Here is a 26,146-nt window from a genome sequence, read left to right as displayed (position 1 = left end):
TATCCAATTACTAACACGCAGCAACAAGCATGAGTAGGCTCCAGCCAAGTCGCCGTTTAACATGCCTCCAGCCAGTGGTTAATATGCCTCCAGCCAGTGGTTAATATGCCTCCAGTGGTTTTCTAAAAGAACTGCGAAGTTGTCTAGAAAGTTAAGAGCATGGCACCGAATGTGAACTGACCCTTTACGTTCACACGTCTTGTTGCGGCTGAGTAGCCACGATAATTTAATTTCATTTAAAACTGAGCTTCGTTAATAGTCAGGATGGTCATAAATCAGGGGTTTGATTAAGGACAGACTGTTCTTAGTTTTATAATCCAATGATGCAAATCTGTCATTAGTGAGCTAGCCAGTATGGGGGGGGGGAGAGGGAAGGATGGGGAGGAGGAGAAGAGGAAAGGTTGGGAGGAGGAAAGATGGGGAGGAGGAGGAAGGAGGGGGAGGATGGGGAAGGAGGGGGAGGAGGGGGAGGAGGAAGGTGGGGGATGAGGAAGGATGGAGAGGAGGAGGTCCAATGGGATATGATTATCCAACTTATGAAACCCGAGGTCAGCAATATTTCACGGAAAATAAAATTCTGTTGGCAGGGTAAAACATGTCTCCTGTATTAATTGGCTAGGCTCTTAGCTTGACAGAAACGCTTCATTGTATGTAGCTGTATATTATATATAGATATAGACATTTCTAATGAGGGATGACGTGTTTATTACCATATCAAATACACCTGCTATCACTCACACAGAACCTTTGCAAGCGTCACCACTAGAGTAGTATGGGATTTGAAGGATCTCATTAAGTTTGATCACCAGGTCCTGCCTGTAGCGGCGGTATTGCCTAGGGGAGTGAATTAATTGGAACTGGAACACTTGCAGTAGTTCTGTCTGTCAACTCTGCTTGGTTCCAGAACATATGGGCATTCAGAGAATACATTAACAGTTCTCCCACTAAACCGGGCTGGACCAGTCACCAATACTAAAATAACTTGAATGCCCCAGCTACAGTGTCAGAGCTATTGTCCTATAGATAGGGCTAGGGTTAGCTCAGTGGTCGAGCATTTGATAACAGATCAAGAGGTCGTAGGTTCACATCTCTCCCACTACTTTGCTTTCGATAAAAGCGCATATAGGACACAATATTATTATTATTATTATGTAATGAGAGTTCTAAGCACAGCGGAGTTTATTTATTTTTTATTTGTCTATAGGAAAATTAGGTTAACTGACAAAAATATAAATATATGATTGTCTGATATTCATTCATTAATTTCGCTTCACCATCAGGGGAATCAACGACGAAGGCCAGATGAAGTTCGATTATGAAACATTGCCACCTTGTGTTCAAGTCTATAAACTTCTCATGCTTGTATATTTGTTTTTTTAATCTGTAGCTCAGAATAATTTGAAATGTACACTGTATATACCATTAATATATATACAATATACAAATTCATATATTTATGTAGGATAAATATATATATTTTTCTTTCTTTTCTTGAGAATATTTTTGAGCAGAGAAGGAAACAGTTTAATACTGCGATTGTGGGCCTATGGGGAAGATTTCAACGTTGCACAGTTGCACTTCCGGCTTCAAAGGCAGCGTACGTGTACGACTTACAGTATTCAAAAGAACAATTTTGGACATGTTTCAGAATGTTGTTAGAAGATTGACTAATGAAACATGTCGTTTTAAAAGGTCTGTCAATTCTGTAACTTTCCTGCGATGCATCGGGCCAGTGTCTGTGACACCGTCGAGACATTTCACTGATGCAAAGGAAGACGTCAGACAACCCTTTGACACTTCCCTGCTCGAATTCCTCGTCTGCCCTCTGTCTAAAAAGCAACTGAGGTGGGTTACACAGTCTTACTACGCCGCCAGATATGACATGTGTACTTTAAAACAAAGACGTAATAATAATTCTCAAAATCGGCCAGTATTTTAAAGTATTTACGACATGTAAAGCTGTTTACGTCCGTCTTTCCAGGTACGAAGAAAACACAAACGAGCTTATTAATGATGAGCTGGGCATTGCATACTCAATCAACAATGGCATACCCAACATGATCCCCCAGGACGCAAGACTGATCCAGAAAGACCCAGCACCAACAGAGGCAACTCCGGCATAGAACATACGACTACTATTTATAATCACACGGTGCCGTGACTGCAAGAGTATAAAGAACAATAGACCGCGTTATTGTCGTACTAGCAATGTTGCGACACTTGTGAGAAAAGAGGCCAGAAGAATGTTTTCCCTGTCAACCCTCACTGTGTTGATTCCTGTTGTCTCTCTTTGTGGACTTTTCTACTCTGCCACCGTGGATGAGAACTTCCCTGAGGGCTGCACCAGTACCAGCAGTCTGTGCTTCTACAGCCTCCTCCTGCCAGTCACCATCCCTGTCTATGTCTTCTTCCATCTCTGGAAGTGGATGGGGATTAAACTGTTCAGGCATAATTAATGCAAACAGACTATAGCTTAATAGCAAGTGATACCCGATAAAGCTATTGTAAATAAATAAATAAAGGCTTCACGTTTAAACTTGTTTAGTATCTTTTTTTATGTGTGTCATTAAAGTTACTAAGATTCTAAACAGTAGCTATCAATTGCAAGAAATGTACCAAAAAACACAACAGAAATAGAATGTATCTGATGAAGGGTATAAAATGTAAGAATTTACATTTATTTCAGTTACAGTCAGTGCCATTCAAGTTATTTGTAAAACAATGCAATTTGAACATATATAAATAAATTGTATATGTATATAGAAACTCAAAAGACAAAGTACTAAATATAATCGAACAAATTGGAACAGTGAAAGATTGGACAACCGTCAGCCTCACTGTCGTCTGTTTTTCTTCTCCCTGGACTGTTTAAGCTTCATCAGCTGTGACTGTGGTCTGGGTGACCTGCCCTCTCCTTTCATCTTAAAGAAGAATGACTCATTAAGTCTCATCTGCACAGCCTTCACCTGAGTCAAGTCCATCTTGCTCCTGAGGAGTGAATCGTTGTCCTCGCTCGAGGTCATATCTGATGACCTTGACCCCGGCGCACGGCTGACCTTTTGACCTTTGACCCTTGCGACAGTGATCAGGGGGTGTGGGCTGGTCTGGGCACGTGCTCTGCTGGGGAGACTCAGGTCTACAGGTTGCAGGTCTGCTTGGTGAGTGGAGGTTTCAGTGAGCCTCTGAAACCTGAGGTATGTGGAGAGCTCTGTGAAGAAGTTCTCTGTCTGCGTGGCTGCCTCTGATGTGGTCCTGGTGGGTTTGGATTGGGTCAGCATCAGATACGGCTCTCTGGGAAGCTGTGTGAGTCCGGTCAATCTTGCTGCCGAGTCGCTAGCGTCCTCCGACATGTCACTGCTGGAGGTTTCCGATGACGGGACATTGAAGGTCTTCTGGGTGATGAAGAGGTCCTCACTGTTGACCTCGTCTATGCTCTGTGAGTCGTCTGCCTCCCTGCACTGTGACCCCTGAGTCAGCAGCCCGTCCTCACTCTCCTTCCGCCTGATGGGGTCTTCGATGAGCGTTTGAGTCAGGCAGCACTTGGCGGGCCTTGGATGCTTAGCTGGTTGGTACTTGGGCGATAGGTTGAATTCAACTTTCTTTTTCTTCTTGGTGGGGTTTCTGGGTGTCTGGGTCAAGGCACTGATCCTTTCATCACACTGAAGGTTATGGCTGGGGTTTTCCCCAGGGGCACAAGGCTGGGCAGTGGTCTCCTCTCCATACCTCATCCAATCTATAACAGACTTGTTGGAACTATTTCTTGTTGAAACCAAAGCCAAATCCTGTAGTCCCACAATCTCTCTCTTTTGTTTTTTCTCTTTAGGTTTACCTTTGGACTTTTTATGCTTTTTTGATTTTTTGTTTTTTTCCCCCACCCCAGTAGGCTTGCTCTTTTTAATATCTTTATCTTTCTTTGATTTCTTTTTTCTTTTAAAAGTTTTTGGCGGATCCAATAATGAATCAAAAAACGAGTCTGTTTCAGCTTTCAGTTGCACTGCCATTGTTCTGCAAATAAAGGTATTTATGTAAAGGAACACATCTCATGATTTTATACACACCCTGTCGCTCAACAATGGTTTTCAGCATAGGCTCGCCAATTGTGACTCTGCAACTCGTTTTAGCTACATCAATCAAGCTACATTCATTTCAAAATCTGCAACAATGAAACAGTATAATTTCGCTCACTGCATTTTATTGGGATAAGTCTTTATTAGAACTCGGAATAGAATCTACGGTTAGTCCACCTGCACTTTGATTTTTTTTTTTTTACTAAAATTGCGCTTTTGCCAGTGCCAGTAGGCCTAGTCGCTAATTTACAGTAACCGGAATCCTTTTATCTTCGCTAGCACTACAGAAGTAGACACAAAAACAAGAGATACCGTTGTTGAAGTATCCAATAAGTATAAGGATTACTCATATTTCCAACATAATATGACCTATTAGGGTATTACCTTATCAGGTTATCGTTTCACCAAGTGGCAGTGCCGTTTGCTTGAAATTTGACTCAAACCAGGCGCCTTTTTATCTACAGTCAGCTCTACAGCCCGCTCTGCCGGTAAATCGGCCCACGAGCATGGTCCCACCAATTGGCGCATGCGCATAGCACGCTGTGTGGCCCGTAATCTTGTCACGTAGCCTGGTCTGTTCTTCAAATCTTTGAAAAAAAGTTTTATCTATCATTTTAATATAATTTAAATAATGCAAATGTAGCTAGAGGTGTTTGTGTTTATAGCCTATTAGGTTGCCAAAAAGCATTTTGATTTGAGCATCTAAGGCTTGATTTTTGGCTTGATTGAGGTCTGAGATCTTTGTACTCTTTGTGAAGTACTGAAAATGTAAATAATTGTTATATATTTTGGCACCCATAACCTTGTACTGGACGAAAGTGGAAGAATAATTTTTAATTTAAAACAACTTAAATGTACAAATAGTACAAATCTTATAGTGTCAGACGTTGATGTAACCTTTTACACCCTTTCAGTCTTTTATGAATCACCCTTGTAGCTTCCATCACCTCTCCCAAGGCCGCGCGCGTCAGTCACCTTCAGTTCCTATTGTGCCTATTGTTGTTACAGGCAGACGGGGCCATGCCTCACTCCCTACAATGGAGGGGTGTTTTTTTCTGCTTCTTCTCCTTTATTGTGGGAAAAAGTTGCTCCAAACTGTCGTCTGAGAATCTGATGATGTCAGTTAACGTTAGTCCTGATCCAACTTAGCATTGGCTAAGAATATTTTCTTTGAAAATAGCCTGTTACGTGAGTTAGACTGGCTTTCTTGTGTAAGCAGGTTTGTACAGTGATGCAGTGAGTTGTTTCAAATGTGTTAGTCACTAAGGAGGGACCGGACCTTTGATAACTACTTCACTGATTGTTTTTCAGGAATTCCACCAGGAGTCCCCTTTCCACTGGGGGTTTACTTGAGTGTGTAAGCATGGGAGGAGGTCGAGGCTTGTGTGTGTGCGTGTGTCGGGGTCAGGTACAGTAACATAATACGTACACTGCTGTTGTCAAATCCACTTTCAATCAACACCCATCAATTTAAATTTGTCACAGGCTGGCAGCGTTTTCACATTATCAGTGTCAGTCAGAAGTCCATTAAAATTACTGTCACTTGAAGACTAGACTGGCTGCATATTTTATTTAGTGCATTTCCTCCACCACTGTAAAGAAAATATACACAGCAGCAACAATCAAACTACCTTTGCCCTACTGAGGTTATTTTTCTCTCAAAATAATTCGGTTGACTGACTTCCTGTACACCTGTGGCATGTTGCGTGTCCTCCTGTGTCGTCATGTAGAACATACCTGTAACGATGCTGTAACGCTGTCACCCTGTACGGCCACACGCTTTAGGAAACATCCCTGTCTCTTCTCACATGGAAGCAGAGTAGGCCCCTATTTATATCTGAGGGTAATGGAGCTGTTGAGGTGTTTACTGGCTGGATGGATCCGCTAATAAGCAGGAACGAATGCGGGTTCACACCGGTTGTGAGTGGGTGGACATGCCGCCTGACCTGGATGTTGTAACACCAGTCTGATGTTATGGTGATTTTAGTCCCTGTCGCTGTCATCACTACTGTACATGCGCCATTTCCTCGTCTAAGATTGTCATGCCTTGCGTTTCAGTCCTTTTCCAAACCTAGTTTAATTATAAGAAAAAAAGAGAGTAATTCATTTAATAACAGCTTTATATTCTCTATAAACTTGTATCTCAGTGAGGATCTGTACGAGTACTGCAGCCCCGGGAAGACTTATGTATTGAAGATTCAGAGGATCAAAAACACATTAGCAATCATTAGCCTGTTTAAAAATATATATAAATTCAAAAAGTGTACTATGGCGTTGTGTTGTTAGGAATCCTTCGCATCCTTCACGTCTGTTGAGAGAAATCGGATGCGGTGGCCATATTTAGCAAGCGTCACATACGATTGGGCGATGACCATGTGTGGGTGTCTTCCAGATCGGGGTCCTTCCTCTGTTTTCCGTCGATGCTCCATTCTAGTGACCGCTACATTTCCCCTGCCTTGGCAAGACTTCAACACGCCCTGGGGACCCAGGTTTAGCTGACCACACTACGAAGAATGGGACAAAACGCTGGCTTTGCCTTGCTTATTTTTGGAAGCAAACATCAGCCCTTAAGTGTTAAAACACTCGTCCAGAGCCACGGTCTTCTCACTCCCCCTGCTGCCCACGCTCCGGATATGGAAAGACATAATTCATTTTCACCAGGAGCCTTCCTAAACAACCTGCGCTACGCTGCCTACTATTTACAGAAGCTGCTAAGCTGTCATCTTGTTAATGGTCTGCCCTATGATAATGTGTGGCCAAGCTGTATGTCTGATGGCCCTGGCAGTTACCCGGCTGGTTAGCGCTGTCCTAGTTGGTCTTCGTTCTGTGCTGCGGATGCTACAGCTTTCTCCTGAGCCCTGGTCTCAGTGAAGGTCAGAAGGGCCTTATGGTGAGATGCCACCCAGGCCTGGTGGGCCTGACCCAGCCAACCGCCCACGCTGTCTGGCCCCTGATGGATAGCGACCGCATGACTTGGTCAGTCGATTTTCCGGTGATGAGATAGTTACGGTGTAGGAATGGCATGGTTGAGGGGTTATGTAAAGAGCATTGCACTACAACAAGCTTTTACATAATCCTTACAAAGCCAAAGTTTGTGTGTCAAATGCAGGAGTGTGGTGTAGTGGCTAAAGCCATACACGTCAGGTAGCTCAAAGACCATGGCCTAATGGATTTGACTAGCCATTTAACTACATGTAAACAGATAATTCACTCACAACAAATATTAACATTATTCTACACTTGCTATGATTGTAATTCCCTCCCCCCTGACCACCTAAGCAAGGACAATTTGCATAAAAGCGAGATCATGTTCATGTGCAAATTGAGTGGACCGTTCTTCAACATCCCCCGTGGTGCCTTGACTTGTCTGTCTTCCCAACACATCTGGGGAGGCTGTTTTGTTGCCACGGCGATCTTGAGGGGGTGGGGGGAGGCCAGGGCTACAATGGGCAAAGTAATCTCCAGCCAGGTGTGAAGGTGGCGAGTCGTGATTTAATGGAGCGTCCACTACCTGTCCTCCGCTTAACACTCCACATGACAGCCACCCGACCGTGACCAACCGGCAACACACGCACCCACCGAGGAACCGGCCGCGCGTGCTTCCCCCGGAAGACGGCTTTGAACCGCCACGCGCCTCTGCTGTCAGAGAGGCGTTAATCTTCCTCACGTGAGAGTCAAGTGGGTGGCGAGTCGCCTCAGGGAGGTGGTGGATCGAGACAGGGCCGGTGATAGATGGCACCTCGGAGACCGGGGAAACGTCTTCAGAGTGTCCGTGGGTTATGTTAGACCGCCGTGTACCGTGCCGGAGCCCCCAGGCCCAGATGTGCACAGCCACCCAGGAGGGTGTGTTTCTGGGTGTCGACAGGGTCACGTACTGACGTTTTAAATGAACAAACACAGGCCCCCACCCCTGTCCAGACAGGCACACACTCACACGTACACACCCACAAGTACAAACACACACACGCCTACACACACACAGTCACACAGTTATGGGGGCCGCAAACCCCATTCGGAGACTGTTAAAGGAAATGAGGAATCCACTCCGTGTCTAATATCCCGCTAAGAATAACGTTTTCCCTCCTCTGTCATGCGTAAATCCTGCTGAGACGCTGCTAGGATGTGCCGTCATTCAGATGTTCACACTGCACGAGACTGTTTGCATTTCAGCTCCACTTCCTCAGATAAGCTCTAGGATGCCAGGCCAGGGGAGAGAAGGCCTCTCTACCGGGCTGGCCGATTCCTCTCAGAATACTCTATTTTCATACATTTTATGTGTTCACGTTCACACAATGTCGCTGGGTATTAAGGAAGAGATATACCCAGCTCCACCCACGCATATTGCTTTGGATAAAAGTGTCTGCCTGATGGAACTCATTGTAAAGTGTGATTTTGCTTAGAATTTTTCATGTTTTAGACTACTGACCAGTCAGGCAGTTACTGTTTTGAAATTATTATTTTTTTAAATATATATTTTACCATTCTTTTGGCTTTGTTGGACAGAGACATTTAGTCATTTAGCAGACTTACAGTACAGACTTACAGTAAGTACAGGGACATTCCCCCGAGACAAGCAGGGTGAAGTGCCTTGCCCAAGGACATAACGTCATTCGGCACAGCCGGGAATCAAACTGGCAACCTTCAGATTACTAGCCCGATTCCCTAACCGCTCAGCCACCTGACTCCCAAGCTACGTTTACATTTAGTCATTTAGCAGACGCTTTTATCCAGAGCGACTTACAGTATGTACAGGGACATTCCCCCGAGGCAAGTATGGTGAAATGCCTTGCGCAAGGACACAAAGTCATTTGACACGGCTGGGAATCGAACCGGCGACCTTCTGATTACTAGCCCGATTCTCTAACCGCTCAGCCACATGACTCCCTTTCAGACAGGTACAAAGAGACAGGAAATTATCATTGACCTATGCACTTTTTGTAAAGCTCTCTTTTGGAAGTCGCTTTGGATAAAAGCGTCTGCAAAATGAATAAATGTAAATGTTATGTAAAATGTATGGGAGAGAGAAGGAAAGACATGCAGAAATGGCCCGAGCTGGAATCGAACCGGATCCCCTGCGTTAGGCCTCACCCCATGTGGTATGCGCTCCATACCCAGTGAGCCACTAGGGCACCCCCACAATATATGAACTGTAGCACCACTGTACGCAACACAACACCCTTCAGCCCAGGTGGGAGAGCCGCTTCCAAAACTGTGCAGGACAGGAGATACTCTTAGAGACCCATCTGTGGACCTTTGGAGGTGAGAGACAGCAGGGCAGACAGATTGCCCACAATCATGGAAGGGTGGCTGTGAATTACAGAGAGGCCCTCAGTGGCCCTCAGTGGTGGAAGACACCAGGCCTTTTGGGAAAAGAGGGTCAGGCTTAACTAGAGAAAGAGTAATGCGCTGTCCACAGTGACAGCGACAAGAGACCACGTGAGCACACTGTGAAAAGGTTGTCCGGGTTGCTCTTTGGCCCAGCGTCATAAATCCTCATCCGACTTTACCGTAACCATTAAGTCACAATTTAGACAAGCCGTGTTTTAAAGTGGCACGGCACACACAAGTCTTTTTAAACAGTGCGTGTTTGTGGATTCTACCGCTGCACATGTGTGTCTGGTTTCGTTCCTCACTTCGGAGGAGCACCCGTTCCTGTTGGACGTCTGCAAATCCATCTGGCGTTCGGTCTTCATGCGAGGCGGATTCTTTCAAACAAACATCACCGATGAAATGTATTTTGAACTGCTTCTCCATATTCTATTTTTGCAACTCATGACGAGCATCTCAGCAATGTCGTTTATCAACTCGGTGTCCACCATGTCATGTCTTCAGAGTCTGTAAAATCCAAAAGAAACTTTTGGCCTAAGGGTGTGCTGGGTGGAGAAGTGGAACCGTAAACCGCTGTTGGTATACACACCTGCCTGGATTCGACGCAACTGTCCAGCCGTTGTCGCCATAGTCGAGGAAGAGTCAACCAGTTTGTCAACACTTCTGATCTTGTTCTTAATTCTTTGAGTAGATCTTCACATGCACCTCACGTCCACCAGCATGGTTTGCATAGAGGCACCATGAGGTAATGAGAACTACATGGTTTAGGAATCCCCAGCTAAGGTCACAGGTCAGGTTGTATGGTGGGTGTCATCTAAACAGGCCATGCCCACTGCAGTCCATAATAGGATCAAGGGGAGCTTGGAGGAGGTCATCATCTTTGACAGGCAGGGCCCATCTAGGCCGTAAATCTGGTGAAACTAGTATGTAAACAACTTAATTGGTCAGCACCTGTGAAGTTTGTTTATACACAACAGGTGCACAGGCAAATTCTGTTACAGAGACTTGGTGCAAAGTCAATTGGCGAACAAACCGGGCTGTGCTGTCTCATCAATAGATAATATGGAGTTGTGGTCACCTGTAGCTGAAACACGTTTGTCTGCCATGCTTTCTAAAGATAGATTTTCTTGATATTGTTGATGTTCCATCAGTGGTGAGTGAATTTAACTACGGTATCTTTCGTAACAGTTTCCATCATGTTCCAATACATCAGATCAGCCTGCCAAACCCTGACCGTCCATATCTGTTCCAGATACGAAGTATCGATACTTCTCTCCTTCTGTCTTCTGGAAGGATCCGAGCTCTGCGTTCATGTGTCTTCGCTTCATTCCCTGCCTTCTTCCTGCGTGCCGTCATGTTCTGTTTTCCTCATTGGAGATACAGGAGGCATGCTCCCTTCATGGCCCTGCCTGGTCTGTCAGAAACCCTAACCAGCCTACGAGGGCAGAAGATCTATGGGTCTGACCTGTTGGGTCCCCGTCTCTGGGACGCATTCACTGTGTCCTGACATAGCCATGCCTCTGCCACATTTAGAAAGCTTCTCTCATGCTTACCTAATGTGTCAACCCCATAAACGTAGGACAGGGCGGCCGAGTCCAGTGGGGATTTTCCTGGACACCTGTGGGCACCACCCAACCCAACCCCCCCCCCCCATCCTTAGCAGGGGTGACAAAAACCAGAGGTGCCTCACCACTCATGGCTGACCAGAGGAGACAACAAGTGTCCATAGTGCTGATATGTGGTAGAGTGGTGATGGCCAGTGCTTTTCTCAAGCTGTACATCTGGAGTTAAAGAAGGGAAGAAATCCCAGTTGACACTGGGAGTTGTCACTGCATGTAACTCACTGGGTTGAGGTGGGGGACAGTTATAGCTGGTGGTCCACTTAAAATCTTGCTGTGGGGTTGTAGTGCTTTTCAGACGCTAAATCTCTTGAAGGTAATTTTTCAACCGACTTCTGAATGTCCACATTCCGGTACTCTGTCCTTGCAGAACATATATAGTGATGCTGTAGAGTTTGGTAACGTGAGTGTAAATTATATATTTTTTGGTGTGTTAGTTCAAATGCAGCGCAATATTGTGTTAAAAGCTCAACTATTTATCATAATATTGGTACATTTAGTCATTCAAATATTGCAAGAGTGTCTCGTGAATACGGCCTGAATCACCAGGCTTTCCGCTACAAAAGTAAGAATCTCACGCAGCCCTCCAAGTGTAACAAAAACTTCCTAAACCTTTGCACTATTGGTTACAAGTCCGATGTGACGACATCATTCTCATCACACCCTTCCTCATTAACATATATACTCATTCAATCTGGGACGCTGCTCTGACGTAATCGTCCAAAAGAGTTTTTTTTTGTAGGACTCGTAAAATCCCATAATTTATAGCCTTAATGAATGCATAGTTGGTGGCGTCCATGGAAACTTAAATGATAATGTCTAGTAGTTATAAATCTGTCTATTGTTATGTTCCCTTTCAATCTAGACAAATAGTGGCATAAATATATAAACACCATAGGCCTAGATATCAACGTTTTAGCACGTTTATTAATAGGCTGGTAGGCTAATGGTATGAACTATAAAGATTGAGTAAAGTGTAAAGATAATAATTTGAAAATTACGGATTCATAAAACACAGTGTAGCAGTGACCAATCACAATGTCATGAAAATAAATTGCATTATTTTAGCATTTGTCATGTAGTCGGTCAGTGGCCGTGAAGCCAGTTTGATGCTGCATGCAGGCAAGCGGGCAAAAGTTCAAATGCAGGGCAATTAGTATGGTCCAGTCTAGAGGTGCTGAAAGCTGCGCGGACTACGGAGGTGTTGTCACGCGCATGCCTCCCCCCATCAAGGGAAGGGGTGACATCAACAGCAATAATGAAGGCGGCGGATCAATGGGCAGTCAGAGAGGGCTATAAAAGGAACTTTGAGAAGACTTACACCAAACTTAACTGATAGGCCGATCGACTAACCAGGTTGTACACCACTGCTAAGCTTCACATTACTTCAAAACTCTTAACACACAAGCGGGTCTCAACAGAGGTAAGCTAAACTTGACTTTAGTTGATGTTTTGCTTATTTGTCAAACTACATTGTTAAATTGTGAATTTGTGTGTATAATGATGAACAGCCCATAGCTAATCAAATATTAACTAGTTTATTATGTGCTATTAGTAAAAATACTTTTTCTTTTTCTTTGCAGGTATCAAAATGTTTCCCAATAGAAGTTTGGATGTAAAAATAATCTTCATATTACTGTGTATTTTATACTTTTCAACACTTTCGCATGGACGACCACTGAGGTATGACATCTAACCAATTTAAAACTGTCAATCTTTAATTTGTATTGTATTGTTTTGACATATTATGACTTTAGTTATGGAAATAGCATGTTTTTTAATAACACATTGTGTAGACTGTCTCATAGTTTTTATGCTCAAAACTCAATTAAACTGACATATACATTTTATTTTATTCATACAGAAAAAGATCCGTCAGTGAGGTGCAATTTATGCACAATCTTGGGGAACACAAGCACGTGCTGGAGAGGCAAGACTGGCTACAGATGAAACTCCGCAACATCCACACCGCCTCGCTGAGGAACATGGACCGCGCAGACCCAATGAGGTCGAGGAGGCTTCTTCCCGAAGATCTCCCTGAGCTGAAAGACTTGACTCCAACCGAAATGGAATACGTCTTAAATGTTTTGGAAAAGCTCTTGAAATCTAACTGATATTAGTCGTTTATTTATTTTGCCTCGGCGTGTTGCAGCACCGTCATTTTTTATTTTTTTATTTGATCAATCTAAAAGTCTCCTATTTATTTATTTGGTAGCCTATGTTTGTGTAGATTGGATTATTGTAATATTTTCATGAGGCAAAGCTTCTCTTGTTTTATGCTTAAAAGCAGTTTTATTTGTTATCAAGGCTTGTTCAACTTTAAGCTATTTATTTAGAAATTGAATCAAGCGCAAATGCAGTTTAGGACCAAAATGTTATTTTATTGTATGAATGTTTGAAGTCTATATATGAAAAGTGCTTTATATCCTATTGATTTATTCTTCGAAGTGTTATGCTATTTTTATATGATTATAATTGCAGTATAGTAGGCTACAGGCCCATTTTAATTACATGAAAAGCCTATACTATGTGGATCAGTGTATGTGAAAGCTACAACCTAGAAAGTATCTATGCACTTTACCTTTGTAACTAATCATGCATTTTATGTGAATAATTGCACACCACTGAAACGATAGGTAAAACTATCACCACAAATTCTATCAATAAACTTCAGATCTCTATAGGTGAATGCATACCTTTGCAGAGAACTAACTAAATATTTCCTGTCAATGAAATTGTTCATTTTAACCATTGCTTGGTCTTAAACATTGAATCTAAGTGTTTGGAAATTACTACTTTACTCAGTAACGATGTCAAATTGTACATTGTACTGAGAAGTGTCTATTTGGGAGCTGATTGGCTGAATGGATTTGGTAGCCCTCCCTGGTTTCCATGGTAGCGTGGTGTGGACTGTCTCGCGATATGCCCCATGCGGAATCAGCAGCAGTCACACCAAAACAAGAGATCAGTTTTTACAGACTGACAAACAGGCTTCACTTCAGTGCTTGATATGGATAATGTGTAATATGATTATAGATAGTCAGTAGATAACCTAGGTGTTTTCTAAATACCTTTTTTAACAAGCCGAGTTGGACAAGCAGTCGGAATGTAAATGCAGCGGGTAAGGAACAATGATGTATGTTAACGCTAGGCTAGCCAGCTAGCAGATCTAGCTACGCTACAGTACTGTAGTTTATAGCTACTTAAAACACGACTGACAGAAAAATCTGACCGATTTTGTTCGCTTGTTATTTTCCAAGTCTAGATTCCATATCTGTCTAAAGGACTAACGAATTAATTGTGATTGAATCGTTCTTTCATTGATTCAGCAGTAACTTCTCTCAGTTCGCTAGCCAGTTAGCGTAAGGCTAATGTTTTATAGCTAGAGTGCTAGCTATATTCTACCCGGCAGCTAGTACTAGTAAGACAATTTTGCGAATAAACTTCCGCACTCAATTGGAAATTAAACTGTCCTGTTGACAGCAAGAGATACTTAACACCAGCTTGTATCTAGCTACCGAATAGAATGTAGGCTGTTGTGTAGACTAAATGTTAGTTAGTTACCATGTCTTTAACAGGTGAAGCACGCTGACAACCGATTCCTGTTCATACCTGTATTCATCTGGGATGGCTGAATGTCCACATTTAGATGACAGCTCGAGCGACGGTGACAACTGGGAACGTAAACTCAACAGCGGCTTAAGGTGATTATGCCCATCACCACAGCAGTGAGAACGAGTAATACTGTATCATATACAGTACTCTATGTTGCTTTGGATAAAAACATCTGCTAAATGAACACATTATATGTAACAGGTTAAATTTCCAGCAATCATGCAAACAATTATTGGTTGAAGTTTAGTTCAGAGAATGAAAGCATTTATGTTTTTTGGACCCGTGTACTGTTTAGGTTGTTCACATGTTGCGGCTGCTCTTGGGACCAGTAGTATGTGAGAGAGCATTGGGCTTCTCCCATAATAAAGCTGGGAGCTAACTCGGTGTGGTTGGAATCAACTTGTAAACCATCTAGGAGTGAATTACACAGTAGAGGGGATTCTGATTTTATGATTCTGGATTCTTAGTGGAGTTGCATTCACAATGAAAAGGAAGTCCATAGACAGAAACACACTAAATGTGTCCTGCTAGGTAGATGGTAAACAAAAGGTGCAATTGGAGATTCATAATAGAGAAACATAGTACAAAAACGATTTATTTCAGTGCCACATATCTTTTCTTGAAGAAGAATTAGAAGATTAAAAAGAAGATTAAAATATTAAAACACACATGCACATGCTGCAGTCCACTGAAGAAATCATTTCTCTGCCTTCTCCAATTATGCAGTCTGTCCTCAAAGGGCAGCAGGGAGCAGTGGTCAGCCATATCAGGGGAAATGATTGGTTGTTAAACCTGAAATATTCAGTTACTGTGGTCAAGTTGATTAGTAATAGGGTTAGGGTTAGGATAGGAAATTAGTAATGGGGAAGGGTGGTAGGTATCTGGGTTCAGTGGTTATAGCCAGGTGGCTAATTGTGTTGAAGATGGTAGAGAATCTTATTTAATACTTTAAGTGACATTACAGGAGCTTAATTATTTGCTTGGGGATAGTTACTGTCACAACAGTTGACATGGTTTAACACAATATGAAATTACAACCACAGGTAAAATGTAATTGACAGACCTTCAATAGTTAAATATTGTAATTCATCTTAATAAAGGTACATTTTGTTGTCATGTCTGAATAAAACACTCCAATTGGCATACATTCAAATAATATTATTTAAACCAACAGGGTCAAATATACCAAAATTCTAACAGACTAACAGTCAAGGTCATTTCCAGAGGGCAGACAATGCAGTGCACACCTTTTTTCACCGGGCTGGACCCAGCGGTGTGAAGACGTGAGGCGCTACTGGGCTACAGTAGCCTGTAATATCGGGACACAGACAGGGAGGTCGCCTACGTCAGATGGGCTGCTTTGTGCGTGTCTGACTCAGTGAAGCACACAGCCATTCACATTTACGGGTTCCCTGTCTGAACTGAATGACTGGTGCTGGCCGCTTGCGCACATGCGTCTCGCCGCCTTTCTTTCCCTTCATTCTCTGCTTGTCGGTGCGAACGGATTGAGTGCTTTAAAAAAATATATCAAAAGAGAGGCTGTTTAACAGCTAGCCAGTTGGATTGGAGTCTATGAAATAATGCTGAAGTTGAAAAGTAATGCCCGAGGATGCTAAACCGGGTGGCAAGCCTGATTTCATCAGAGAAGCGCAAGTCTTTTGTGCTCTCATCCCCCAGCTCATCCCCCAGCTCATCCCGTGTTGCTTTGTCTTTAATTTGCCGTGCAGCGAGAAGGACGGGTAGGTGTGCACCGTCCGCATCCCGAACATTTATGTAGCTGTAGACTTCTGGTCTACATTTAATTATTTAAAGACATTTAATTTTTATTGATATCTGGCGATTTCAGTTATTGCTACGGAGAGACGGAAAACATGCTTTCACTCAATAACGGGGTTTGACTTCGGGGGGTCTATCGGACAGAATCTTAGGTTTCTATCTTTGTTTAAGATTCTGTTCGGTTTTAACGTTCTTTCTCTCCGGCGAACATCAGCCGAGCGGTGTCAGCAGCTCTCTCAATTATTAATCGGACCCTTTTCTTAAGTAATGGGACTCGTTATGCTGCTTTTATTAGACGGCTCTTCGTTTTCTTGTTTTCAAATGTTTTTTCAAATGTTTTTTTTTTTTTACTAAAGTGAACATGCGTCCGTCTCCATTCAATGTAATCATAGACTAATGGGAATTGAAGCCTGTAATCCTAGCACTGCGTTTACACGTGTATAGAGTATAAAGGCTATATGTCATTTATAAACATGTTTATATGTACAGTATATGCATATGTACACAGTTTGTGTATGTATATATTTCAAGGGACTGAGATAATGTATATTTCCGCTCAAATTCTCAGATATTGGGCTGAATTTGCAGTGTGCAAGATGAGCCTGGTGTTTTCACTGGCCCTTTGTTTGCGCACATCCTGTTTGTTCTCATCCCAGTCTGGAAGATTAGATTGCTTGTGCACAGGCACCTTTCCTCCATCATGCAAGTCACTCTCAGTCTACAGTGGGGATTCCTCGGTATTAGATAAGAGGTGTGGAGGAAAATGTGCCGATTATGTATCAACTCACCTGAAATGCCACTGAGTCCAGTGGAGGGAGGAGGGTCTGATATGGGGAGAGAGGGAGAGAAAGGCGAGGGAAACGCGGGGAAAATGTGGGGCTGGTGACCCAAAGCTCAAGGACAAAGTGCCTCTTCTCAGATCATCCATCTCAACTGCTAGTGACCAGGCTGACTGTACAGCCAAACGCCACCACCTATAATCTGCATATCATACAAACCAGACCCAAGTACTCCATGGTCAGAACACTTGAACTCATTCAGCTCCTTCAAGAACACACACATGCTCTGCTGTTAAGAGTCAGCAGAAAACAAAGGCTTCAGTCAGGACCCTCACATATTGATTAAACAATTTATTACAATAGACTATGGGGGAGTGGTCCTACCTAAGTGAGAAACTTTAGTGTAGTGCTAGCATGGTGCTAGCGCACACATGGCAGGGAGCTGTGGTGTAAATGCCTCCGTATACAGCAACGATACAGACATTAGGGAAGCCCTGGGAATGGTGGAGGGAAGCAGCCAGTTGTACAGGCTGCAGGTATATAGGAACGTACAGTTGTGTCAGCGCGTAGGTAACCATAAGGACTCGGCCTTATGAGCTTCAGTTAGCCCACCTGCAGGGGAATACATGTGTCTGACATCAGCCAATGACAGGACTCGTGCCTGAGTCACCTGCCTGAACAAGGCTTCACCCTGATGTGACAGGAATCCAGCACACTTTACGTTCAGGCGTGGTTTCACCAATCGACCGTGACCGGTATAGGTAGCAGTTGCACTTGATTCCTCAGAAAGTCCATATTTATTGATATAGTAGGAATTTGAGTAGGAGGCAGATGACTGTGCAGACAGGTGAAACACTGCAGCCAAAATCATATTTAGTAGTTATACAATAACCTTGAATCAAGTCAGTTGAACTGTTTGTGGCCTGTGTTTGCACAGCAGAAGTGAATGGGTGGGCTGTTGTAGCTAGCTCTGTGGTGGTCCTCTGTGCTGCTCATCAGAGCAGGTGGCAGTGTAGACTTGTAGATCAAGATGTGGATAGACACGAGTTGTATAAAGTCCCCCTTACGCATCACAAGGTAATTCAGTTGGAGGATGCAGTGTCTCTCTTTCTCTGTATCTCTCTCTCTCTCTCTCCCGCTCTCTCTCTGGAGAGCCCTTGAATCTGCCCTGTCCCTGGGGCATTGCATCCATCCCCCTCAACGTCACCATCATCTCATAACCCGAGAGACTCTCTTCATTAGACGCCAGGATGCTGAGTCGTAGAGGGATGGGAAGAGAGAGAGAGAGACGGCTCCCAGGTGACCTCCATGACCTTAGTGACCGTGGAACTCCTTTAAGACTCATAGGACTTCCTGTGCAATTGGGCAAAAGATCTGTAAGGCTTCAAATCAAAATGGATTCAGAGACATGGTTGTGTGTCTGGCCTCAGGCATTGTGTGGTGATCTGCCCACACTGGTGTGCTGCTTAATTGCAGAACAACGCTAAATGCAAGGGGCATGAGAAGAGACAGGACAAGGCACCGGGGCCAAAATCAGCCTTTACTGCTTATTCGTCGACCCATAAATATTCCAGGACACTGTTTTATTTCCCCAAAGCTTCCTTTCCCCCTCTCTAATGGGGTTCCTGAAGCCCTCTGGCCGCAGGCTGATTGGCCGTTTGTTCCCAGACAGCCGTGTTCTGGTCTCCTATTGGCTGGTTCTGAGGCGCTGTGTGCTTTCCCCAGCGCCTCCTCGTGTCTCCTCTCTCTGGGGTCAGGTGGGTGTACTGCAGTATTTTCCGGAGTTACTCTGCAGTTACATGCAATGAAAACTCTTCCCCCCCTGAGTGCTGTGTGTGTGGTGAGTAGTCTAGATTTAAGTGTGTGTGTGTTAGTGAGTCTGTGAAACTGCGGAGAGGAAGCTACCCCTGGTGATATGAACTGACGAAAGCCAGGCAGTCTAGGTAGAGTTTTGCCAAAGATGTAGCACCTAATAACTAAGTACGTGTGTGTGTGTGTGTGTATGGGTGTGCATGTATGGATGCGTATATATGTTTGTGTGTGTGTGCGTATATGTGTCTGTGTGTGTTCCTCCTCCAGTCCCCAGCCCGCCGTGCCCCAGGTGGAGTTTGAGCGGGCGGCCATGAGCCTGTACGGAGCGAGCGGCGCCGGACTGGACCGCTCCCGGGACCGCCGGCGCTCCAGCGACCGCTCCCGCGACTCCTCCCACGACAGGGCGGAGGGTCAGCTGACGCCCTGCATCCGCAACGTCACCTCCCCCACCCGCCAGCACCACTCTGGTGAGGAGCCCCTCACGCCTCTGGGGAAGAAGGAAGACTACATGTCTCGCTGCTCATTAGTTGGATTTTTAGGTGTCATTATTCAAATGACACCAAATTCTAATTTGTTTTCCAATCATTGAATCTTTGAGTCTCTCTCTCTCTCTCTCTCTCTCTCTCTCTCTCTCTCTCTCTCTCTCTCTCTCTCTCTCTCTCTCTCTCTCTCTCTCTCTCTCTCTCTCTCTCTCACTCACTCACTCACTCACTCACTCACTCACTCACTCACTCACTCACTCACTCACTCACTCACTCACTCACTCACTCACTCACTCACTCACCCTCTGCCTTTCATGTCACACTTTACATGAAAACTATCCAGTAAAGCATAGAAATGCCCCAAAAACTGCCTCTCGAGGCATGCTTTGTCTTGCGTGGTTTTCTGGATCTGAGATGTTGGGTGCTCCTCTCCCCAGACCGTGACAGAGAGGGGGGCTCCTCCTCCAGGCCCTCCAGCCCTCGCCCCCCCAAGCCTCCTCTCGGCACCCCAGGAGGAAGCCTGGCTCTGGGCAGCATGGGCCCGACCTCCTCCCTGGGCCACCCACTGTGCTCCGACATGATCTACGTGTACGACCTGATCCGGGAGGGGCCGGGGCTGCGTGGCGTGCGCCCCGCCGAGAGGGTCACCCTCATCGTAGACAACACGCGCTTCGTGGTCGACCCGGCCATCTTCACCGCTCAGCCCAACACCATGCTGGGGAGGTAGAGGACCACGACTCACCCTTAGGATTATTGAACCGGATCTGGTTCGTAGTGATGAATGGAAATACTGACAATGACTTGGAAAAGAAATGCAGAAATGGCAGTTTATTGTCGTAATTTGTGTGATTTATGGGTATTCCCCCCCCCCAAAATCCCCCAGTCTAGGGGTTTTAACATTAGGGAAAGTGTCAGTAACTCATGTTAATCCTTACTGGAGTTTGACAGACAACCTGCCTGCAGACCAAGCATGTCTACACAATGTTCTCAGAAAGTGGAAATGTCTTAAAATAACTTTCAATTGAACACAGTGAAATATATATATTTTTATACTTTTACTATATCATCTTATCACCTGGATGCTATCGTGAAAAGTGCATAAACATTTTTTTTAACGCCAAATCCTGGAAAATTCAAATGGAGTCTTTGGCTAACTGGCTTTTAAAGTTTTTTTTTTTTTTGCCTCTTTGCAGGATGTTTGGTTCAGGGCGGGAGTACAACTTCACAAGACCCAATGAGAAGGGCGAGTTTGAGGTGGCTGAAGGGATCAGTTCCACTGTGTTCAGGGCCATCCTGGTAAGATCTCCTTCCCTTCATCTCCTTCACTTCCCTCCCTCCCTAGGTTCAGCCAGTGTTGGGTTAGCCTATTGAAACCACACAGGCAGAGCCCCAATCCAGACCAGTGTGCGTTGATGGGATTCTGAACACAAATGAAAGTTGCTTGTCATGGGGCCTGGTAGCGTGTCGTGCACAAGGGATTGCGTAAACCAGATTTGCGAGGGATCAGCCTTTAAGTAATACCATGCTAGTACTTTCGCTCCTCCCTCACTCCCTCCATCCTTTCATCCGCTCGCTCTGTCGCTCCCTACCAACACTAGCAAAGAAGCCGGCAAGGTAAATATTTACAAGTCGCAGCTCTTAAATGTGGTTTGTCTACGTAGGTGTGTGTATGGGTTGGCTACTAGAATGGACAGCACCCTGTGTGTGTGTTGCTGGTCCGGAGTGTTTTAGTGTCAGTGGTTCCAGCTCAGCTGACAGGCTGTGTGTGTGTGTGTAGTCTGGCTGCCTCCAGGGTGTCTGGTCTCCAGTAACAACCCCCCCCCGTGTGTGTTCTGGAGGCTGGGTCATGTTTGTATTGAGCCTCAGGTGGCTCAAGCTGAGCTGTGTTCTCATCTATCCCCTGAAACATGTATGGAGCCGCTTAGACTGTACGTACAAATGAGAAGCTGGTTTGGAAAGTTCTGATCCCTCCGGGCTGTGTTTCGTTGCGGGGGCCTTGTCTGGGTTGGGCTGGATGGAGCCGTCGGCTAGCGAGCTGTTCTCTGAGAGACCCCGGAGAGGTTGCCAGGGCCCTGGACGGAGCCTGCCAGCTCATCAGGCACTAGCGAGCCAGCTAACAGCCATTTTGAGTCTCCGTGGCGAATGGCAGGCCTCTGTCTCTGTCTCTCCCGGCGGAGGGCGGGGGGAGAGGAGAGGACAGGGGGGAAAAAAGGGGAGGGAGAGAGAGGGGGGGCTGGGGGAGAGGAGAGGGAGAAAGAGAGGAGGGGACTGCGGGAGGGGAGAGAAGAGGAGGAGAGAGAGAGAGGGGGCGGGGGCGACAAGCATTTGTTTTCATCCCCGGGCTGCGAGCGCGTGAGAGTGTGCACGCCTGCGCGCGTGGGAGCGCAGGAGTGACGCTGGCAGCACACAGTAATGGCGGCCTGCACGACTCTCTCTCTCCCTGGGTCGTCGTCTGAACGCTAGGATTACTACAAGTCGGGGATAATCCGCTGTCCCGATGGCATCTCCATCCCAGAGCTGAGGGATGCGTGTGACTACCTCTGCATATCCTTCAACTACAGCACCATCAAGTGTAGAGACCTGAGTGAGTATTCCTAGCCCTGCATATAGGATCAACATTCTGTGTTTATGGATGTGTAGCAGCGAGCATGCTGTGGATTTCAGCAGCTCGTATGTTGTGAGGTAACGCATGAATCCGTTTTTTGTTGGTCTGCACCTCGGGCCAACCATTCTGGAAAATGCAGCAGGCAGTGCTGTCGTATTTGAGGCAGAATCATCCTTTAGTTGGATCTGTTTACAGCTCTGTCGAGGCTGTGTGAGTGTGTAGTGTCGTGGCTCTGTGTGTGAGTGTGTTGGAGGCTATTGTGTGTGATCTTGTTGGTGTATGTCTGTAAGAGGCTTGTGTGTGTGTGTGTGTGTGTGTGTGTAGGATACTTTTGTGTGTGTGTGTGTGTAGAAGGCTTGTGTGTGTGTGTGTATTTAGGAGGCTAGTGTGTGTGTGTGTGTGTGTGTGTGCAGAAGGCTAGTGTGTGTATATGTGTAAGAGGCTAGTGTGTGTGTGTGTGTGTAGGAGACTTTTGTATGTGTGTGTGTGTGTGTAGGAGGCTATATGTGTGTGTGTGTGTGTGTAGGAGGCTATATGTGTGTGTGTGTAGGAGGCTATTTGTGTGTGTGTGTGCGTGTAGGAAGCTAGTGTGTGTGTGTATGTGTGCAGGAGCCTAGTGTGTGTGTATGTAGGAGGCTAGCTTGTGTGTGTGTGTGTATGTAGGAGCCTAGTGTGTGTGTGTGTGTGTGTGTGTGTGTGTGTGTGCAGCAGGCTTGTGTGTGTGTGTGTATAGGAGGCTAGTGTGTGTAAGTAGGTCAGTAGCTCCTAGTTGCGAGGCTCGTCATAGCTCGGTGCTCTCACTATGCAGGCTACAGCAGTCAGTAAACAGTAGGTTAAAATGTTTAGTTGATGTGTGTGTCTGATTTTTGAGACGGGGAAAGAGACAGAGAGACAGGGAGTGATAAACATGGAGAGAGATAGGGAGAGAGACAGGGAGTGATAAACATGGAGAGAGATAGGGAGAGAGACAGGGAGTGATAAACATGGAGAGAGATAGGGAGAGAGACAGGGAGTGATAAACATGGAGAGAGATAGGGAGAGAGACAGGGAGTGATAAACATGGAGAGAGATAGGGAGAGAGACAGGGAGTGATGAACATGGAGAGATTGGAGACTTGCAGTTACTCATCCCACGTCTCTAACCCCCACGTTCATCCCTCGCCCACCCCCCCAAGGTGCCCTGATGCACGAGCTGTCTAACGACGGAGCGCGGCGGCAGTTTGAGTTCCACCTGGAGGAGATGGTGCTGCCCCTGATGGTGGCCAGCGCCCAGAGCGGAGAGAGGGAGTGTCACGTGGTGGTGCTGACGGACGATGACGTGGTGGACTGGGACGAGGAGTACCCACCGCAGATGGGAGAGGAGTACTCACAGAGTAGGGTCACGCACACACACACACGCACACACTCACCACTGAGGAGTACTCTCAGAGTAGGGTCACGCACACACACACACACTCACCACTGAGGAGTACTCTCAGAGTAGGGTCACGCACACACACACACACACTCCACTGAGGAGTACTCACAGAGTAGGGTCACACACACACACACACACTCCACTGAGGAGTACTCACAGAGTAGGGTCACACACACACACACTCACCACTGAGGAGTACTCTCAGAGTAGGGTCACGCACACACACACACACACTCACCACTGAGGAGTACTCTCAGAGTAGGGTCACGCACACACACACACACACTCCACTGAGGAGTACTCACAGAGTAGGGTCACGCACACACACACACACCACTGAGGAGTACTCACAGAGTAGGGTCACGCACACACGCACACACTCACCACTGAGGAGTACTCACAGAGTAGGGTCACGCGCACACACACACACACTCCACTGAGGAGTACTCACAGAGTAGGGTCACGCACACACACACACACCACTGAGGAGTACTCACAGAGTAGGGTCACGCACACACGCACACACTCACCACTGAGGAGTACTCACAGAGTAGGGTCACGCGCACACACACACACACACTCACCACTGAGGAGTACTCAGTACGCATTCACATTCAACTGTTTCAGTTTCAAAATAATGTCTGTATTATTGATTCCTTATTCTTGTTTTTCCAGTTATATACAGCACAAAACTGTACAGATTCTTCAAGTACATTGAGAACAGAGATGTAGCCAAGTCCGTGTTGAAGGACAGAGGCCTGAAGAAAATCAGACTGGGCATTGAAGGTAAGCAAGTTACAGCTGTATTTTATTCAATCACCGAGGCCTGCGTGAATTCATTTAAAAGGCAACCAACACCAGACTTACCTTCTCTTAAACTGACGCCTGACACCTTTTGAACCCTAACCCTCCCAGGTTACCCCACCTACAAGGAGAAGGTGAAGAAGCGCCCTGGGGGTCGCCCGGAGGTCATCTACAACTACGTCCAGCGGCCCTTCATCAGGATGTCCTGGGAGAAGGAGGAGGGCAAGAGCCGCCACGTGGACTTCCAGTGCGTGAAGAGCAAGTCCATCACCAACCTGGCGGCGGCGGCCGCAGACATCCCCCAGGACCAGCTGGTGATGCTGCAGCCGCCCAACCCCCAGGTGGACGAGCTGGACATCCAGCCCCAGGCCCAGCCCCCCAGCTACCACTACGAACCCCCGGACTCTGACTCTCCCTCGCCAGCTGTATGAGGAGCGGACCCCCCCCCCCCCCCCCCGACCCCTGAACTTACTGCCTGCCTCTCAAACACCCCCTCCATTTGCTGGATCAGCTGCCACTATGAAGTACTCCCTTCCTCCTCCTCCTCTCTTTTCTCCTCTCCTCACCACTTCTCTCCTCTTCGTCCTCTCCTCTCCCCCCCTCCTCCTCTCCTCTCCCCCCCTCCTCCTCTCCTCTCCCCCAGTCCTCCTCTCCTCTCCCCCCCTCCTCCTCTCCTCTCCCCCCCTCCTCCTCTCCTCTCCCCCCCTCCTCCTCTCCTCTCCCCCAGTCCTCCTCTCCTCCACTGTTGGCAGCAGGAACCACTTCTGCCTTGTTGCAGCTCTTCTGCAGCCTTCCAGAGCCTCAGACAGGAAAAGACTGACAGACTGGCACATCGGGTCAAACAACAGCCACGGACGGAGAGGCGCACAGTAAAGCCACTCCTCCACATGCGAGGATTTTTTTTTTTTACTGACCAAAGGAGATTTTGTATTTTTTATCTGTATTGTTTTTACTTCACAGAAAAGTAGATTTTATTAAAAGGAATATAGTCAGTTAGGATGTGAGTTAGGGTATGTTCCTATGTTCTAGGTAGAGCTCCCCACCACGTCCTTAGGGCACCTCACACTGCACAGGTCACATGTTTAGGAAGCCCACCCCAGCGAACAGGAAGCACAACGAAGGTTTGTCGTCTTTGTCAACGTACCCGCCCCAGGGCTAGCTACAACACAGCTGACTGATAGAACATCCTCATCCTTCCTGCACAGCCCTGGTACCTATTGGACGGAACACACCCCGAGTGTTGGTGCTGCTTTGTTGATGTACTGTACTTCCCCCTGTCCTGGGGTGTGCTTCTCGGACCATGGCTCCTCTAGCGCCCCCTCTGGGTGTGGGTGTGTTGAGCCAGCCTGATTAGCAGGTATGAGGCTCTCTCTGGCCTGCTGGGATATCAGGCTTCACTCTGAATAAAATAAAATCATTATTTTTTGTTTTTTAAATGATGATTCCGATGACTTTCCCTGGTTCTCTCGCTTTTGAGTTTCCTTTGGTTTGCTTGAATAATGTGCCAAAGCTGACGTAGTCCTCCAGAGTGGAGCGGTGATTCTGGTCCGACCCATGAACAACAGAGCCCCAACCTGCATCTATGTTGCAGCAGGGGAATGCAAAGTGGAGTGGGCTTGCTTAGTATATTTATAGTAGGGTTTATATCAGATGTTTGATACTGTAGATGATGCATTTGGGGGAAAAGGACTAATTTCACATGCGTATCAGTAAGGCAACTGGTTTCAATAGCAGTATTTTGATGTCAAGTGGCATCTCTCTTGCCTAACGTCAAGATCTGTATGAAAATACAACTGTCACTTTGAGCAAAAACTTCTTAGTCCTCAGGTCGCCCTGGGTGTCA

At 46.0% G+C, this 26,146-nt stretch overlaps 2 protein-coding genes across 3 annotated transcripts; both read left to right on the top strand.

Moving 5' to 3' along the window:
• Positions 1–2,094: 2,094 nt before the first annotated feature.
• On the top strand, positions 2,095–2,540 carry zgc:162634 (uncharacterized protein LOC555881 homolog). Its single transcript, XM_062461349.1, has one exon. It carries the CDS (start codon positions 2,244–2,246, stop codon positions 2,454–2,456), a length of 213 nt encoding a protein of 70 aa, XP_062317333.1. The 5' UTR covers positions 2,095–2,243; the 3' UTR covers positions 2,457–2,540.
• An 11,418-nt stretch (positions 2,541–13,958) lies between these two features.
• On the top strand, positions 13,959–25,739 carry LOC134020961 (BTB/POZ domain-containing protein 10-like). 2 transcript variants are annotated; one of them, XM_062461348.1, is made up of 9 exons: positions 13,959–14,135; positions 14,593–14,718; positions 19,264–19,463; positions 19,916–20,201; positions 20,672–20,774; positions 21,942–22,062; positions 23,258–23,455; positions 24,175–24,285; positions 24,415–25,739. In XM_062461348.1, exons 2-9 carry the CDS (start codon positions 14,642–14,644, stop codon positions 24,732–24,734), a joined length of 1,416 nt encoding a protein of 471 aa, XP_062317332.1. In that variant the 5' UTR covers positions 13,959–14,135; positions 14,593–14,641; the 3' UTR covers positions 24,735–25,739. The 2 variants fall into 2 exon arrangements, with proteins under 2 accessions (XP_062317332.1, XP_062317331.1); XM_062461347.1 differs by lacking the exons at positions 13,959–14,135; positions 14,593–14,718 and adding an exon at positions 16,022–16,368.
• The last annotated feature ends 407 nt before the right edge of the window (positions 25,740–26,146 follow it).

The sequence above is a fragment of the Osmerus eperlanus genome, chromosome 5 (assembly GCF_963692335.1).
Source record: "Osmerus eperlanus chromosome 5, fOsmEpe2.1, whole genome shotgun sequence".
Lineage (NCBI taxonomy): Eukaryota > Metazoa > Chordata > Actinopteri > Osmeriformes > Osmeridae > Osmerus > Osmerus eperlanus.
Note: the sequence above shows the minus strand (reverse complement) of the source record. Positions and strands in the feature narration are given on the sequence as shown.